The 19,487-nt window shown below is 41.3% G+C and overlaps 1 protein-coding gene across 1 annotated transcript; it reads left to right on the top strand.

Annotated features, from left to right (window-relative positions):
* Nucleotides 1–2,297: 2,297 nt before the first annotated feature.
* Nucleotides 2,298–5,850, top strand: IL22 (interleukin 22). Its single transcript, XM_006121602.5, has 5 exons — nt 2,298–2,943; nt 3,554–3,619; nt 3,715–3,858; nt 4,167–4,232; nt 5,629–5,850. The coding sequence occupies exons 1-5, from the start codon at nt 2,743–2,745 to the stop codon at nt 5,755–5,757; spliced, it is 606 nt and encodes a 201-aa protein (XP_006121664.2). The 5' UTR covers nt 2,298–2,742; the 3' UTR covers nt 5,758–5,850.
* The last annotated feature ends 13,637 nt before the right edge of the window (nt 5,851–19,487 follow it).

Raw genomic sequence — 19,487 nt, 5'->3', positions numbered from 1 at the left:
GCAGCAGTGCTAAATTTGAAATAAGCTACGCAATTTGAGCTACATTATTTGTGTAGCTTAAGTTGAAATAGCTTATTTTGAATTTGGGCACATCTACACAGCACCTATTTTGAAATAGAGCACTCTGGGTATGTCTACACTTGCCCCCTAGTTCGAACGAGGGAGGCAAATGAAGCATACTGAAGTTACTAATGAAGCGCGGGATTTAAATATCCTGTGCTTGATTAGCATATTTGCAGCTGGTCACCATTTTAATATGCCGGTCACCTGAATTAACTCATCGCAAGCAGATGTGGTAGTCCAATCCAAAACCCTTCCCTTGAATTAACTGTTACTCCTCGTGCAATGAGGTTTACAGGAGTTGGAGTAAGAACCTCATTATTTTGAATTTATTTTATTTTGAAACAACAGGCTTGCTGTGTAGATGTGCAATACGTTATTTTGGAATAATGTCCGTTATTCTGAAATGACACTGCTGTGTAGACGCACCCCATGGAATTGCCTCCAGCACAGGCCCAGGCTTGTCCTCCATTGAAGACTTCTTTTGCTGTCTATTTGAGCCCTGGGACGTACTTGAGACGTCAAAGTAAAAAAGATCAGACTGAGTGATGGACAATTAAGTCTTAGGCATCTTCGGGAGTCTTTTCTTGTGTCTGAGAGGGCCTGGGCAGTAAACAGATTATCCTCCCAGGAGGGTCCAAAGATGTTCTCAGTTGCATCTCAGGATCACTGCCCAGGATAGGCAATTCTATCAATTCTTCCTCCATGTTTGGCTCTCTTTTTCTCAGGGCCATCAGCTACCTTGGGGCAAGTTTTAATGACAGATTTGGATTCTCCCATGCTTGATGTAAGGGGCATCTTATAGAGTTGCATTCCATCATAGGGCAATTCTGTTGAATGTGCTCAGGTTTCCCACAGTTATACCACCAGCTCTTTGTGGGAGGGCAGTAGTAGTCTCTTGAAAGTCCGAGAACTTGGGGCCATGTTCTTGGTTGGGAGCCTGTAATAGGGAAGGAAAAATTCAGTCACTTGAGGTGAATTAATACTGTGATTGTTGCTAGTTTAGTAGGTTATAGTCTCTCACCTTTCTTCTATAAGTGGCTGGCCAATAGGTAGACTGTCCTTTCCATTCTTTGCTAATTTGGCCTCTGAGAACTTCCAGTTGTCCTGAATTCCTCCACAATTGCTGTAGGGCAAAACCATCAAACTCGGGTTTGTATCACCAAGGAGAGAATATGCCATTATTGTTCTAAGACCATGCTTTGGCTTCTAGGTTTAGCCATTGGGTAGCCAAATCCTCAAGTCCTCCCATCTTCTAATTCCCTCCTTCCTTTCCTCAGTCTAGGACTATAATTAACTCATATTTAAGTGCCCTTCCCATCCACAACATTATATTAAAAATAAAACATAACCTAAGTTAACTCCCCCTTTGCTCTCCCAGCTGATTGTGTCTAACCTGTGTCTGTCCTTTACCCCTCAATTTCCCAGTGACTGTACTCACAAACAGCATTCCCCTAGTCCTTAGCCCAGTTACAGCGATAACCCCCCCCCCCCCCGCACAGTTAGCTGCAGGATTGAGGCCTTAAATTGTCCATATCCTGAGGAACTTGCAATCTCAATATTCATTACTTGTGCATGTTGTTGGTGTCTAATAATAATAATAATAACACATCTTTCTTATCATTTGACTTAGACTAATATTAATTTTACAGAAAGTTATAACCCCCCTTATCCTGCCTTTTCCTCTCTTCCCCCATTATATTAAGCACAAAGTGTAGTATTTGTGCTCTGAAGAGCCTGGTTTACTTGACTAGAATGAAGAACACAGAATTCATTTAGATAAGCAGTTGTACCAATGTACGGCTGTTCAGTGCAAATGATGCTCACTGTAGGACATGTTTCTGTTTTGGAAAATGGGGATCTGGGGACATGTAGAGGTCTGATAAATGAAATCTTACTGTATTGGTCATATTTAGACTCTGATCTTTCAAAGAGTTTTGCCTTGGGACATAGGCAAAACTCCATTGATGTCAGTAGGACTCCAGGCAGATGCATGAACCCCAGCTTTTGGGTGCAGAGACAGCATCTGACTATGTGTATTTGTACAGCACCTAGCACAATGGGGCCCCTGTCTCCACTAATGTCTCTTGGTGCTGCAGTAATACAAATAATTAATAAGTATAAATATAGAAAGTGTTTACAAAATTGAATCAAGCTTAAAATTGATCTGTGGTGTGAACTGAGGCTTTATGATCAAGACAGGTCACAAAACTTGCCAACTTTACAATAAATATTTTTTCAAAAAAACATCCAGGGTTCACATCTGTGTAAATTCAACAATTCGCAGGAAAAGCCCCTGCCTAACCCAACATTAAAGATGGGGTTACTTTTTATAAGAAACGGAAGAGTGCAAAGCCCTTGTGGTTGTGTTCTGTGTGGGTTTTGGTGGTGGTTGTTCTCAGAAGAGGATGCTGGAAAGTAAGAGACTTGCTGATGTCATCTTTAATTCACGAGCAGACACCCAGGAAAAAGATGCTGGTGGGTCTATATAAGATGCACCTAGACTCCTGCACAGCACAACTAGAATCGCGGCAAAGGTAAGATTTGAAGTCTACCTGCCTTTCTTGCTTTGTCTTACTCAGTCTCTCTCGCTCTTTCTTTGACGATGGCTGTCTCTCTTTCTCATCAGTGCAGAGTTCTGTAGCTGCGGCCCAGCTGAACTAACTACTTGGATTTTGAACCATGATGTCCCTACAGAACTGGATGAGGTGCTCCCTGGCATGGATCTTTTTCTGCTGCTGCTGTCTCCCTCTCCTTCTCTTGGCCCTCCCCATGCCTTCAAAAAGAGCAGGAGTTGCTCCTGCCAGTGACTCCTGCAGACTCAGAAAGATCAACTTCCAGCAGGCCTACATCAGGAATCGCACCTACACGTTGGCCAAACTGGTATAGTAATCTATCTATTACGGTGCCCTTTCTCCTCTCTGTTGCCATGGGTCTCCTCTTCCATATTCCACTTTCTTTCTGTTCCCTTCCCTCGACCTACATGGACATGTACTCATGCTGCAGTGATGTTTTCAGAGGGGGGGGTAGAGTATGCTTAGGGCTAAGTACATCGCTATGTGAAACCAAAACCCACTGCAAATCCCTCAGCAGTCTGTGGAGGGATAACCCATCGGTGAAGCACTGCTCATTTCTAATGCACTATTGTGCGCTCTACTAAACTTCTTTTGTTTTCCCTGGGCTGGCAAATTTTGAAACAAGAATTTTCATTTCTCTCTCCCTTGCCTCATTCACTGCTGGGCACGGGCAGACCTCTAGAAATAACTAGCAAGCTCCTTGTTAGAGTTTAACCTCTTCTGATTCTCCTCAGTAGGCTCAGCCTTCTCCCTCTCCCTCTGGGTCCCCTCTGAGGTATAATCCCCAATGCTTGCAGCTATTGCTCAAAGCAGGGTGTCAATTGTAGTGTCCTGCACTACGGCTGTAGAATACTGTCCATTTTCTAAAAAAAATTAGGTCTCCTATCTCCCTCTGACACTTCCTTTCTGCCTTGCAGGCTAGGCTCTCGGACCAAGACACAGACAACAGGCTAATTGGACAGCAGCTGTACATTAACGTCCAGGTGAGCTTTACATATGCTGCAGGGAGCCAGCTGCCTAAGCAGCATTGATTGGTGTATTATTATTTGGTGTGACCCTCCTACTTTGTGTTTTGCAGGAGACTAATCGCTGCTATGTGATGAAGAAGGTAGTGAAGATCATAGTGGATGAAGTACTTCTCCCTGCGCCTAAGAACTATTATCCACACATCCATGAGGTGGCCCAGTTCTTAGCAGCACTGACCACAGAACTAAGTGGCTGTGTAAGTATGGCACATTTCTATAAACCCTGCCTGTTCCTCCTCCCCTACTTCTCCTGCATCTTCTCTCTTCTGGTTCCCATCCTTTCTTCTGCTCTCAGCTGGCTTATGAATTTCAAGTGTAACCATGGCAGTGTGCTGCAGTGGCAAGGTGACCACTCACTGGGTGCTGAAATCAAAGGAAACCTCAGATCAAGATACCCAAATTTAGGGTTGTGAAATCAAATACAGTACATTAATAGAAAGGTGTGAAACAGAAAAACCGCACTGTCGCACATTCACCAACCAAATCATGGGCTTTTGTTTTGCAGAAATTTTCAGGACACAGAGAACATATTGAAAGGAACCTGGAACAAATGAGAGACAAAATCAAACAGGTATGTTTGTTTTAACAAGACTAGTGCCAGGCCCCCAAGTAGCTATTACAAATGACATACTTGCTGAATTTAAGGCTAACAGATTAATGAACTGGCCTAATTGGCCAGGTCATAATTTTTCATTGTTGTTCCAGTAGCACTGCTGAGATTGAGCCAAAACCCACTGAAGCCAGTTGGGGTCTTTCTGTTGACTCCAAAAGACTTTGGATCAGGCCCATTATCAGCTATGACAAATGTTGTATAAGCAAAAACATTTCAGTTGGCTCATGTGTAATGCAAAACTATCAGTTTAATGCAGCAAAAAAACCCCAAACTCAAAACAAAACAAAAAATAACTAACGTCCCTGTCCCCCCCCCCCCGCAAAAAAAAATATAGCTGAGAAGCTAATGTTCTAAAACAGTGTTTCTTAAACTTCTTAAGACCGAGGAACACCAAAGAACAATTTTTTTTATGAGGAACACCGAGGATTCTGTTGTTCTTCGCGGAACACATCCGACTGCCTCGTGTCACACTGGAACATGAAACACAGTTTAAGAAACACTGTTCTAACGAGAGCAGAGATTATTTAAGGGGTGAAGGCTGCAGTGGAGATAGGCGGACTAGGGACACTTTTGTTTCTCCTTTGTCTTGTTTATTTAGATTGTAAGAGTTTTGGCATGGAGAAACTGTCTTATCTGTAGCCCTAATCCTGCATGTGAATATTCCACTGATGTTAGGAGATTGCTTACTTGCATAAAAAATACTCATGTGCATCAGCACTGGCAGGATTGGGACCTGTGTTTGTTAATGCTGCAATGAAAGTGTGTCCCTCTTAATGGTAACATGCACCATATATTCTATATTGGCCAAACTGAGCTTGTAATAATATGAAAACTGTAATAGAGATATCACCATTTGCAATTATTTAATGTTACAGATAAGTGATTGCAATTTTTAACTCTAAAAGAAAATAAATGGAGGTTTAAAACTTAAGAACTTCCTCCACCAGTTGTGACATGGCTACTCTAGTGCACAATGTGATCTTTTATCGGAAAGAGACTTTAGGCTGGACTTCTTGGCGCAGTTAGGGATGATTTCCTCAGATGTCATATTAAAAGCACTGTAAACCAAACCTTAGTACTGTTATATGTTGTGTGATTTTTGTGTTCACTTGATACATCCCTAGAATAATTTAAAATGTAACTGGACAAAAGAATATAGCCTGTAGAAAACAATCCAGCATTGGCATGGTTTGGATTAGGTAGTTTCCATCTTGAGGTCAGCTGACATTAACAGAATTATTTGTAAGAATAAAAGGAGCAGGATTTAGCCCTATTTCTATACAAATACTGTATTCTGATCTTGATCCTTGGTGACATAATGAGACATTAAAGATTTTTTTTTCTATATATATAGTTGGGACAGAGTGGAAAGAACAAAGCAATCGGGGAGCTGGATTTGCTCTTTGATTACATGGAAAATGCATGCACTGAAGCACCGAAGAGAACAGTTACTGCTAAGGGAGGAAACAAGAAGAAAAACTGAAAGAACCTCCAGGAAACCACTATGGTGCAAATCATTTATCTATTCAGAAGACACACGCATAGGAATGTTAGTTATATAACTGTGCCATATACCACAGGCCATATTTTAATATGGGCAAGTTACATAGGATGTATCTTGAAAAAGAAAACTCCATTATGGCTCCCATTCAACAAAGTATAGTTAACTAAAAAGCATAGTTAAGTCCCTTTGAAGTAAATGGAATTTAAGCAGATTCTTATTCATTTTGTTGATTGGAGTCTATGTGCACAAGCACAAGTGGATATTTTGAAAGCTATGCAGTGATGCATGCTTGCATCTGTCCCATTGTCTTTAACTTGAACATTTTCCTAGGAAATGTTGCTATCTTTTTATTACATTTATCCTTTTCTAGAAAACAAGTATTTCTGGTGCTTTTAGCAAAAAAGTATTGACAATATTTTAATATTTAATGCTAATTTATTGAATGGCAATAATTATAGAGTGCATTTATTTATATAAATAATAGTGTGACGTTATTTATGAAAATGTATGAGCCTTTTTACATGAAATATGGTCTAGTGTACACTGTTACTATAATATTTATAGAATGATACATTTGAAGGAGCTGCTTATTTGAGATCTCTTTCATTGTTATTTATTATAATAAAAACTTTGGTTATCCAAATATTGCTGTTTCATGAGGCTTTCCTTTCTATCTCAAGCACTTACACATGCAGGAAGATGCTGCATGGCTGACAGTCTATTGGCCACAGAGAACAATCTCTTGGGGAGTATGCAAGGTCAAGTCTTGGGACATGCTTCTCCCTCTGTAGGGAGAATTCAGCTGAACACTTTGCGTGTCCGCTATTCCGGGGCAGATGGGTGGAACCAGATCAGCCCCAGTGGTCATCGCAGCAATGAGAAATAGGGTTGCCAGGTGTTCGGTGTGGAACCAGACAGTCTGGTATTTTCGCCTCCTGTCCGGTAAAAAAATTCAGAAAATATCAGACACCTAAAATGTTCAGTATTTTCTAATTTTTTCCTGGCCAGGAGGCGAAAATCCTAGGTTCTGCAGGGGAGCTGTCTGGCCTGGTGCAGGGAGGCAAGATGGTGGGTGGCTGCCGGCAGCCTGTTAGGGCCAAGACACCTCAAAAGCAAAGCATTTTTTAAAGGGATCACGCTGTTCTCTTGTTTGTTTTTTTTGGTTTGTTTGTTTGTTTTTGGTTTAACAACTCTCAAGGTCCTTTTTTCCTTTGCACAACAACTTTGCCCCCCTCCCTTTTTTCCTCAACAGAATTTTTCTCATTTTTTGGGGGGAGGGGTGTTGTTCGGTATTTTTTGTTAAGCTGTCTGGCAACCCTAGTGAGAAACAGAGTGAAGGAATGCCCTGTGCTGGGAGTTCTGCTGCCCAGGATTTGGGTATGAAACTGGTGTAGCTAACTCTGCACCTCCCTTGTGACTGGTGCAATTCATCCCTCTCTGCCCTACCATATCAGCTCCCTTGCTTTTAGCTCAGAGATGAATCCCCTTTGCCATTTTGTAAAGGATCTACTCTGGGGAAGGGACATTAACTTCCATGGAGTTATTCCTGATTGACACTGGCCGAAGTGAGAGGTAATCCAGGCTCCAGAGATTGGTTGCTCACTGCCTCAGCTGGCTGGATCCCCTGGAGAATTTAGAGGGAACATTCTGTGTAGCTCCTTGATGAGCCTTTGAGAGTGACCCACGTATAGCTCAGTCTTTGGCTCTATTTTTTTTCTTAATTCTAATATAGTAATATTTATGTATATACTGTAGTTTAAAATTAATAAAGATGCCCATCGCAGGCTATAGGCATCCTTCTGTAATTAATCATGAAATAAATACAATTATTTTAACCTCAGCAAAACTGAGTCGTTCTATAGGACTTTGGTTGACCAGACAGCCAACCACCGGTCCTGTGCATCACTGTGGGAGGTCTTCTCTAGTTGGCCTCTCAAACAGCTGTCTTTTGCAGCTTGCCCACAAAGTCACCACACTTGAGCTTCTTTTGGGTGAGTCATAGGCAGGCTGCCCTCTCTATAAGAGGTCTTGATAATCTGCACACATAAGGGACCCGGTACTTCTCTACTGGCTTTTAGCAGTCAGAAAAGACATGGATCCCCTGGATCCAAAGCACAGGTTGTGGGATGAAGTTCTCGCAATAACTCTAGTGCCTAAGGAGCATCAATGGCTGAAACTCTAGTAGAGCAGACAAGAGTTTGGAATGTGACTACTGAAGAAGGAAGCCCATCCCTAACATGATCAGTCTTGTCGTCCAAAATATTCCTCTCAATGGGAAGATTTTAGACCACCTACTAAGCAGAAATAGCCTGATAATCCTCAATTATATACCAATTAAAATAAACTTGCTGAGTGATATTTTGCAGTGGAAAAGATCTTTGTTGGTTTCCCCTTCCACCCAGAGCCACTGCAACAGAGTTCTTAAAAATCTGTACTTGGGAACCAACCAGCTTTGGTGTAAGACTTCCATTATTGGCACTTCAGATGTCTGCCCTCTTGCTTCATTTGTCACAGATCATCCCTGAACCGGGGTAATCTGTGAGAAAAAAGTTGGAGGTGGGTGTCAAGAGGCATTTCTGAATACAGAGCAACCCAGCTTGCTTGATTACTCCGAGATAATTACAAAGCAGTTGACCTTCTGGACTTCACATAGTAGAGATAGGGAAGCCCAAAGCCTGGAGAGCAGTTTCCACATCCTGCTGAGTATGTATTGGTGACAGCCTAACCACCTCTGAGTCACAGTAATCATAGGGCTTCTCAATGGTGACATCTCCATGCTTCACGAGTGACTCAGAATCAATGAGAGTACTGACACGGCTAATCTCTGCTGTTGCTGAATGCAAAATCTGGACAAGAAAAAGGGAGAAAATATCCAGAGGGACCACCCAAGAAGTTTCTATCATGTCAGATTGTGGCTTTGAGATTAGTCCAAGCCCAGATCTGAATAAGCCATAGAGAGCGAGCTGAAAAAGCATAAATCTTCCTTGGAGGGTTCCCTAGCAATAGATACCAGCACCTGATATTGCTCTTACTCACTTGAGTGTAACTCAGGCATCAGTAGATTTACAACCTGTATAAAAGTGGTTCAACTGAGAGCACAATCAGGCCCCTAGAGTGAGCTAATATTGGAACAGATATTATGATCTGTCCCAGGCCTATAAATGATGCTGTCATGAGGGAAATTGTATATATGCAAATTAATAAAGCCTGGCATACAATCCTAAGGGATTGTACTGTTTAAAGTATATCTACCCAACAACATGCCACATTTGCAAATACAGGCTTGAAAATAAGTTACATAGCATCCTTGAGATTCCTTACGGATGTTCCCTCTAAATTTTTTCATCCATGCGCAGAATAAATGTTGTTACATGCACCAAGGCATGTGTGGTTGTGTACCACTAATAGAAACACAGACTGATGGCTGTGGGTGCTCTGCTAATTTGCTGAGCAGCACCTGAATCTCTCTTAGGAGACCGTCAAAGCACTCAGCTTATAAGGAACACTGTTCCTGACCATGATTCAAGAAAATCTAACAATCTTGCTAATAAGCCACATGTGCAGGATAGATAAATGGTGTGTCTGAAACTATGATAGACGTGATAACACTTTTGTGTCTGTAATGCATGGCTATGTTTGCATTAATAGTAATGTATTTCTCCCTGTGTGTGGATTGTTTAACATGTAACTTCAGAGATTGGCAAATGAACTCAGCTTGGCCAGTGAGGCACGTTAATCACTAGTAAACGTGTTAAGCATTGTGAAAGTTCTGTAAACAAGATGATTCTTTTACTGTTTAATATTAGATACCAGTCCTCAGATGAAATACACAGATTTTCATTTCTTTATTATTAAGAGGAATATATTGATGAATGTTTTTAAAAAGAAAAGTATTTCTATTCCTTTCCATCTCTAGAGAGAAAATAAAAAATATTTTGAAAACAACCATCCACAAAAATAACACAACAGCCCACCAAAATAAATACATAAAAGTAGTCTTTAAAGCTATCAACACCATTTAAGGGGCAGGATTAAATACAGGGATAATTGACCCAGTTTCCTTTGTAGAAATTGTGGTATGGACATGTGGCAAACATTTTTAAACCAAAAATCACTCCCTGTTTTACTAACAAGACAGATTGAAATAGTGTAAAGAAATTGAGTGAAAAATATTTGACTATTGCTCCACTTACAGCTTTAGGTTATCCTTGTCTAAGAGGACTCGTGAGACTCTAGAATGAAAATCTGAGCCCCAGTTTCACAATGACTGAATGCAAGATGATGTTATTTTCTGAGAAATAGCAAAGTTACACTGATTAAAAACCTACCATTTTAGTAAATTAGTTTTCCAACAAGGAGTAGTTACCTACCTCCAAGTGCACATGGCTTATTCAGTCTTGAAAATGCACAGGGAGCTTGCTCATTTATTTTCAATTAATCAGGAAAGCTAATCAGGTTTTTGTAATTAGTCTATTGTTGAGGTTTCTGGCTTTGGTTTTCATTACTCATTGATATTTATGAGTTGTATCAGACTACCCATAGTGATAGAATTCCCATGGATTTCCCACAGATTTCGAAGGATGCAAACTTAGGTTCTTAATCTGTTTATATTGACTAGAGATGTAAATTCCCTTTAAAAATGTTAACCGGTTAAACTAAGTGCAACATTTACTAAGTGCAACAATATACAGATATTCATCTTTAACATTCACACAAGTGCAGTGCAACATTCTCCTTCAGTGGAGTTTGAGCAGGACTAAAGTGGTGGTCACCCCTTCCCCCCAAACACAACTCTGCAACTCCATGGTGTAGTGTTAAGAGTTGATGTGCATCTAGTGATCCACTTGAAAACCTGTTGATGCACCAAGCTCACTTGCACATGTCCCTGGTGGGGCAGCTAGGCATGTGAGGGAGTTGCTGCTATCTGGAGATCTGCCTAGAAAGAAGAAGTCTGAGATGGTCAACTCATTTTGTATTTTGCAGTGACACATTGTTCATAGGGCAATGACTTCTGGACACTTCAACTCTGACTCAGAGGCTATGAACACAATACAGCCTCTGACAGAAAAACTTACATTGCACAAGGGTGTGAATATTCCACCCCCCTGAGCAACATAAGTTACATTGACAGCACTAGTCAGCAGGAGAGCTTCTTCCATTGACATAGCTACCACTGGTGCCACACATTGAGGGTGGATTAATTATGTCAGTGGGAGACCTCTTTCCCTCCAGCCTAGGGTTGGCTACACGAGAGATGTCACTGCTGCATCAACACAGCAGCACTGCTGTAAGCCTTCTTGTATAGACATAGCCTCCATAAAACCAGTGGCCTAGGCCTTGATCCTGCAGACATGTGCACAGATGCTTACCTTGACTGACAGGAATAGTTTCATCGACTTCATTGAAGCTGCTGACTTTGTGTTGCCGGCAACAGTGTGGATTCATATTTCCCCTTTAGATATTTCTTAAGTTTTCCATTTCTAACTGAAAATTAGTCACAGGAGGTTCCCTGCAAACCTCTGCTTATTTCGCAATAACACTGAAAATGAATATAAGTATTATCAATTGCATCTTATGCGAGAAAAATCAGAGAAGAGGTTTTTAAGGTAAGGTGTTTGTAGCAGCTCATCCCTTGCATATTTTTGAAAAGCAGAGAAGAGGTCTGATTTTTTGCTTGTACCTGTGTGACGGCGCGTTGCACCCCTGTACCCCAAAATGACATGAACAGACTCCACCAGCCAGTAGAATGGAGGTAGTTTATTGCTTCTCCAGGATACAGCACAGCACAGATGTAATCTGGTTACAGGAACTGGGGCTAAGAGGCCTCAGTGCCCCCCTTGAGATGGGGAAGTCCCAGCTCCCTCTCCAGCTCCTTCTCCCCTGTTTTCCAGACAGGAACTCACTCTCCTCCAGCCCTGCCCCCAGCCAGGGTAGCATCCACCTTCCTTTGTTCCTCTCCATGGGGGATGGCTGGTCAGACAGGTTGAGACACCCTTTGCATAATGACTCATCCTGTTTTGCTGGGCCGTGGTACCAACTGCAGCCAGTGGGGGTTACCCCAGAGCCAGCAGCATAGAAACCAGCCAGGTACCCCCACTACGTCACAACCTGTTACATTTATATGTAGCCTCATTATCTAAACCAAGATGAAGAAGTTGCAGATTTATAAATTATCTCCCTGACTTTGCTGTGTGGTCACAGGAATGTGAGATAACTGTGATGTTATCATTCTGTGGTGACAGATTAGTAAAAAATGCTCTAGGTTCAAAGTTCCCAATAAATACCTAAAACAGATGCTTATCAGGAGATCGTGAAATATATTGAAATAGTTTGGTTGAAAAAACAGGCTGGAAATCTTGTGACAATGTCTTTCTTGTGAGATTTTTCAGAACTTCCAAGTTTGGATCAAGGGAGATGTGGGAGCAGAAACACCTTCCCTGAGGGATTTCTGACTCAGCTTGTGACCTACAAGAAGCATAGACATTTGTTAAAAACTACCCCCTTCCCCACAAAAGAGCTAATCAGTTGTTTGGTTTTGGTCCAAATTGGGGTAATGCTCGAATTTCTTCTTATTATATCTGAATATTTTTGTTGTCTCCTTACAGGATGTTAGCAATAAAAGACATTGCGCAAAGGCTGGAAAGATATCTTTAACATCAACCACTAGGGGATTTTAGCTTATCACTCAGTGCACATTGGTACAGATTTTCCTTGCCTCTACAGATGTAAAAGAGAAAACCAGCAAGAATTTCTGTACAGAATGGCAAAAGCTCCAGTTACAGTATGATGTTTTTCCACTGAATTTTGTTTTCCTGATACAAAATTGGATTTTTGACAAAACAAAAATTATAACTGAAAAGACCTACTTTCTTAGTACTTGTGGTTGTATACTGCTACTACTACTACTACTAAAAGCAAACAAACAAACAAACAAAAACCCCAGTTCTCCCTGAAAACTAAACATTTGTGGTAAAAAAAAAGCAGACATATATCAGTTTTCAGGAGTCAGGGGGTAAAAGATTTGAGTTTTCTTTTTTTAATGAAAGCTAAACATTTTCTGTGGGAAAAGTCTCTACTCGTGTGACCAAAGTTAAGGATTTATACATGTGTTTGCAGAATTGGGTATAAACCTGGTAAGAAAGTAAAGATAAGCACATCTATCTGTGTGCTGAATTAGTGCCCAAAATTCCAATTAGAGCCACTTATCAAATATAATTTGCTTTTCTGCTGTAAATTAGAACTCACAAAAAACTTCATAAAAAACTTAAAAAACAACAAATAGTCCTGCAGCACCTTAGACACTAACAAAAAATTTAGATGGTGTCATGAGCCTTTGTGGGCACAGCCTACTTCTTCAGATGAATGGAGTTTAAGAGGTCCAGATTCCAACTAAATAGAAGAGTCAGAGAGAGGATGGGGGAGGGAAAGGAAAGGAGGAAAAAAATGGGAAAGGAATAGTCAATTAGAGTGTCTATGCAAAATGAAGCTCATAGAGTGGGTTCTAAGTACTCTTATGTATCTGGTGTTTGACTTTTTATGTCTTTAGGATGTGAAATGTAGCAAGTAATCCAGTTAAAGTTTAAACCTCTATTGTAGGTATCAAACTTGTAGGTAAAAAACTTCATTAAATCTACAAATATTTAGATTTGGACTATTGCTGAATTTATTGTTACTAAGATGCTTTTATTTAAAGATTCAACTTTTTAATGTAATTGGCTGGAACTGACTTCCTTTTAAACATACTAAAGATAAGTTATTTATGTTTTGAAACATCTTATATTTTGTAAAATATTTCTGCTGTTGCTAGAAGAGTTATACTCATTTTCATGATAGCATATCACAAAGATCAGATCATTAGGCCTGGAAATGCATAAGCCAGCTGCAGTCAAATGATACACACAAACAAGTCTAGTCTTTTTCAGTACAATGAACTGTTTTTATGGTGCTATTTTTTCTGGATTTGTCTTGTTGAATGTTATATACTTTTAAAATATCAATATCTGTTGTGTGTCTCATTATTCATTTTCTGTATTTTGTCTTTTGAACATAAGAACATAAGAACGGCCGTACTCGGTCAGATCAAAGGTCCATTTAGCCCAGAAGCCTGTCTGCCAACAGCGGCCAGAACCAGGTGCCCCAGAGAGGGTGGACCGAAGACAATGAATAAGCGATTTGTCTCCTGCCATCCTTCTCCAGCCTCTGACAAACAGAGGCCAGGAACACCATTTCTATCCCCTGTCTAATATCCTTTTATGGACCTAACATAAAGGTCCATAAAAGAACACAGGCATACAATTATTTCAGAGGATTAATTAGGAGATTGAGGAACTCTATCCAGTGAAAATATGTAAGATCACAGAAAGCAAATAATGAGATTTCCTCAGACCTGCTGCTATCAAAGAAAAGAAAGGAATACATCCAGTGAGACATGGAGAAGACAGAAATGTAAAGAATGTAACCACAAGATAAGGAGAAGATTCTAGAAAATCATCACATTTACCATGTGCCATTACTCCATTCCCTTCCCAAGCAGGTCTTGTTTTTCTGGGCCCTCCACTGGAGAATAGGTTGAAGGATGTTTGTAATTCTTTGAATCTTCACCAAACAGCTATTTAGCTGTGAAAGGCACACTACAAATGTTTGTTTTCAGCAACAAAATCAGAAACATTTCAGCCCAAAATAGAAAATGGACCAAAATTTGTTCTGGTTGTCAACAAACAGAAAGTGATTTTTGGGTGCCTTCAGATCTGTGCATTTAATGAAACTTAAAAATATATTCTTTGAAAGTGAACATTTCCCAGATAAATTTCTGTTTCTGTTTGATGAAAAAGCCCGGCTGTGTTTGAAAAAATATTGTAAGCAAATAAAAAAGAATCTCTCAACTGTAATGATTTTTCTCAGGGCAGTTTTATTCTGTCATCTCTTTTTTTTTCATCTGCCCAATTTTACACTTTCTCTAGTGTCTGGCTATGTCTCTCAAGTTTCCCTGTGTATACTAAATTGTCACTATACTTTCAGGATACGCTCAATACATTGTATGTATATTATTTACTATTTTCAGAAACTATATTTCAGAAAATCTTCTTTGATAAAGATTGTGTAAAGAATTATACCCTCTTTTCTAAAAATCAAGTCTGTCCTACTCACCACTGCAATGTTTTCTCCATCCTCCAAAGTCTTTGCAGGATTCAGGCTTTAATCACTGGAAGGCCAGTTTTTTACCTCATTTCTCAGTTTACCTCAACTAGTAACACTCCTAAGGAGCCTCTGCAGAGGCTTGAGAATTGCACTGGTGCAACTTTGGAAGAGGGAACCCAGTATGAAAAAAGTCAGATTAAGAAATGCATGAACAAATAGAGCAGAGAGTGGGCAGAGAGATTGTAAAAAATGGGACAAAGAGGGGGAGGAAGAATAAAAACATTTCCGATAAATAATAGGTAGAATCATAGAATCATAGAACACTAGGACTGAAAGGGACCTCGAGAGGTCATCGAGTCCAGTCCCCTGCCCTCACGGTAGGACCAAGTACTGTCTAGACCATCCCTGACAGACATTTATCTAACCTACTCTTAAATATCTCCACAGATGGAGATTCCACAACATCCCTGGGCAATTTATTCCAGTGTTTAACCACCCTGACAGTTAGGAACTTTTTCTTAACGTCCAGCCTAAACCTCCCTTGCTGCAGTTTAAGCCCATTGCTTCTTGTTCTATCCTCAGAGGCCAAGATGAACAAGTTTTCTCCCTCCTCCTTATGACACCCTTTTAGATACCTGAAAACTGCTATCATGTCCCCCCTCAGTCTTCTCTTTTCTAAACTAAACAAATCCAATTCTTTCAGCTTTCCTACATAGGTCATGTTCTCTAGACCTTTAATCATTCTTGTTGCTCTTCTCTGGACCTTCTCCAATTTCTTCACATCTTTCTTGAAATGCGGTGCCCAGAACTGGACACAATACTCCAACTGAGGCCTAACCAGCGCAGAGTGGAGCGGAAGAATGACTTCTTGTGTCTTGCTCACAACACGCCTGTTAATGCATCCCAGAATCATGTTTGCTTTTTTTGCAACAGCATCACACTGTTGACTCATATTTAGCTTGTGGTCCTCTATAACCCCTGGATCCCTTTCTGCCGTACTCCTTCCTAGACAGTCGCTTCCCATTCTGTATGTGTGAAACTGATTGTTCCTTCCTAAGTGGAGCACTTTGCATTTGTCTTTATTAAACTTCATCCTGTTTACCTAGCTAGGGATCAGAATATTAGAACTGAAGGGACCTTGAGAGGTCATCAAGTCCAGTTCCCTGTCCTCATGGCAGGACCAAACACCATTTAGATCATCCCTAATAGATGTTTATCTAACCTACCCTTGTCTCCAATTATGACAATTCAACAACCTCGCTATGGAACTTGTTCCAGTGCTTAACCACCCTGGCCTCGTCTACTCTAGGACCTTAGTCCAAAATTAGACCCCCAAGGTAAATTTTGTAAGTGATACGTCCACACTACCAAGCCCGTTATTCCAGAATAAGGGGGCATGGAATTTGAACTCTGTAGTCCTGCTTTTCATGAGGAATAACACTATTCCTGAACTTGTAAGTTTGAAATAATGTTAGTGTGGATGTGCCGGTGCTGCTAATTCAAACTAATTAGGCTCAGAGAGGTCTCCAGCAGCTTCCCAGAGTGCTTCCTGGGGCTCTGACTCTGAGATAGTGCATCCACATTAACAAAGCCTGCCCCAGACTATATTCAATTCTTCCCTGTTGTAAGAACACAAAACTTCTAATTTGTAAATTTGGGCGCCCAGAAGTTGAATTTAGTAAATTTGAAATAATCTCCTAGTGAAGACAATGGCCCCTGACAGGAAGTTTTTCTTAATGTGCAACCTAAATCTCCCTTGGTGCAATTTAAGTCCATTGCTTCTTACCCAACCATCAAATGTTAAGAAGAATAATTTTTCTCCCTCCTTGTAACATCCTTTTAGGTACTTGAAAGCTGTTATGTTTCCTCTCAGTCGTTTCATTTCCAGACTAAACACACCCAGTTCTTTCAGTCTTCCCTTACAGGTTATGTTTTCTAGACCTTTAATCATTTTGGTTGCTCTTCTCTGGACTTTATCCAATTTCTCCACATCTTACCTAAAATGTGGTGCCCAAAACTGAACACAATACTCCAGCTGAGCCCTAGTCACTGCAGAGGATAGCTGAATTATTATTACATGTGTGTTGCTTACAACACTCCTGTTAATGCATCCCAGAATGATGTTTGCTTATTTGGCGACAGTATCACACTCATATTTAGCTTGACTGATAGTTAGCTTCTGGTCCACTATGACTCCTAGATCCTTTTCTAGACAGTCGCTTCCAATTCTGTATATGTGGAACTGATTGTTCCTTCCTAAGAGGTGTACTTTATATTGTCCTTATTAAACTTCATCCTGTTTACCTCAGACCATTTCTTCAGTTTGTCCCAATCATTTTGAATTTATGACCTTATCCTTCAAAGCACTTGCAACCACTCTCAGCTTGGTATCATCCGCAAACTTTATAAGCGTACTCTCTATGCCATTATTTAAGTCCTTGATGAAGATATTGAACAGAACCAGTCCCCAAGCTGATCTCTATGGAACCCCACTTGTTATGACCGTGGAACATTGATAATTGCTCTCTGAGAACAGTTATCCAACCAACTACAGTGCAGTAGACCAATCTATGTTGTATTTCCCCAGTTTATTGATAAGAAGGTCATGTGAGACTTTATCAAATGCTTTACTTAAGTCTAGGTATACCACATCTACCCTTTACTCCTTCCCTACAAAGTTTGCTATCTTATCTTTCCAATGTCTTAGTGTTATGTACATATTGTAAACAGAGATAAACTTTTTGCATAAAAGTAACTCTACTTTGTTTTCTTTCCCTAAGTTTTGGAGCATGGACGGCATGTACGTCTCCCTTTGGGGAGGCTAGCCATGTGGGCCCACCCCTTCTGACTAAAGTACCAGCCTCCCCTCCCCAGTCTGCCGGAGCCCCAAGCCCCTGTGCTGCAGCTGTAGAAGCCCTAGCCAAACTACTCTGAGTTGTTGACCGATACCAGTACTGGGTTTCCGGCTGACTCCAATGCTGGGCCACCAGCCACCCCCAGCACTGGCTTGAACACTGGGCCAACCTTTGGCTCCAGCCACCTGTTAGCCTCCCAACAGAGTTGAGCTACTACTGACTTGGCAGAGTGTATACGGGGGACCAGGCTTTTCTTAGAGGAGGTTTATCATCCCCTGGCCTAATATACCCACTGCCCATCCTTAGGAGTGTTTTGAAGTTTTTCTTCAGACAACAGGATGTGGTATTCGTATAATCCCAGATTTAGCAATCCACTTACAATTTTCCACTTACAATTGCAGATGTATAATTGCGAACACTTCCCAGTGGTCAACTAACACGCTGCATTTTCTGTATCTTATATAAAGGTCCTTGAATTGAATCATCAGCTGCCCAGATGCAAAGTGTGTATGCATATTTAATTATAAAAACAGATGAGCTCAAATGGCTAGTAATAGTTGATAAATGTCATGGATTGAAACTAAGGGATTACAGGCCGTGGCATATAAATGTAATAATATATACATCTATCTAGCAAGTTGTGCCTGTCTGCATCTGCACTGAACTGAAGCACTTCCCATACCAATGGTAAAAGATGTACAGAACCAGCTATGAACGCTGAGAGCTATTTCTTCCCAGACTTCCCTTCAAGAGGGTAGTCACTAGGCCCCCTCACTTCTTTCTGTCCTAAAGCCAACAGGGATGTGTCATCTACAAAACCGCACAGAATCCATCATTTCAGACCATCTTGCCAGGGCCGGCCCACAACTAAGATTGCCACATGCTGTCATTTTGGGCCTGGCATATGTCCTCAAACTGGCTATGGAGATCTGAGCACTAGTGTCTCTAGGAATCTTTGCAGCTCTCCTTAGCATGGACTGTTAGACGTACAGGCATTACACTATAAAGCTGGTGAAGTGAATTTTTTTCTCAGTTGAACCACATACACTTAAAGTTCTGAATAGCTTTGGTGTTTCAGTATTCAGATACATAACAAGAGCACTATCAATATTACTTATTACTAGAAGATGTACCTGTCCTTTAGGGCAGGGGGCGGTGGGTGTGAGAAGGTGCAGGAATCAGGGCAGAGGCTTGGGGAGTTGGGGGACTCACGGCAGTGGGCTGGTTTGTGGGGGGTGTAGGAATCAGGGCAGGAGCTGGGCATTGTGAAGGGCTCAGGGGACGGAGTGGGGGAGCAGGAGTCAGGGCAGGGTGTCTAGGAGGCTTGGGGGGGCTGAGGGCAGGAGGCTGTGAGGTTGGGGTCATGAAGGTGGCACTGCTCTGACAGCAGCTTCTCCCAGGGGGCTGGGCCTTCACTGCCCTGGTGACTCCTCCTCAGGCTGTGCTGACCAGTCCCCCTCAGCTGACAGCTCCTCCCACCACTTACTTGGGCCGATGGACATCATTATGGAGAGCTCTAGCCCCAGCTGGCCACTCACTTCCTTGTGTAGCCACCTCCCCCGTGGTGACTCTGCAAGATAACTGTCCCCCGTGTTCGCTGCCTCTTGTGGTCATTGTGGAGCTTAACTGTTCCTCCTATCAGACCCCACCCTTTCCATGTTGTGGAAAACAATTGAATTCCAGGCACAACCCATTTTCCTGGCATAACCAAACCCT

The sequence above is a fragment of the Pelodiscus sinensis genome, chromosome 1, assembly GCF_052426305.1.
Source record: "Pelodiscus sinensis isolate ZL-2025 chromosome 1, ASM5242630v1, whole genome shotgun sequence".
NCBI classification, from domain to species: Eukaryota; Metazoa; Chordata; order Testudines; family Trionychidae; genus Pelodiscus; species Pelodiscus sinensis.
The sequence above is the reverse complement of the archived record's forward strand: the minus strand, read 5'-3'. Positions and strand labels throughout refer to the sequence as shown.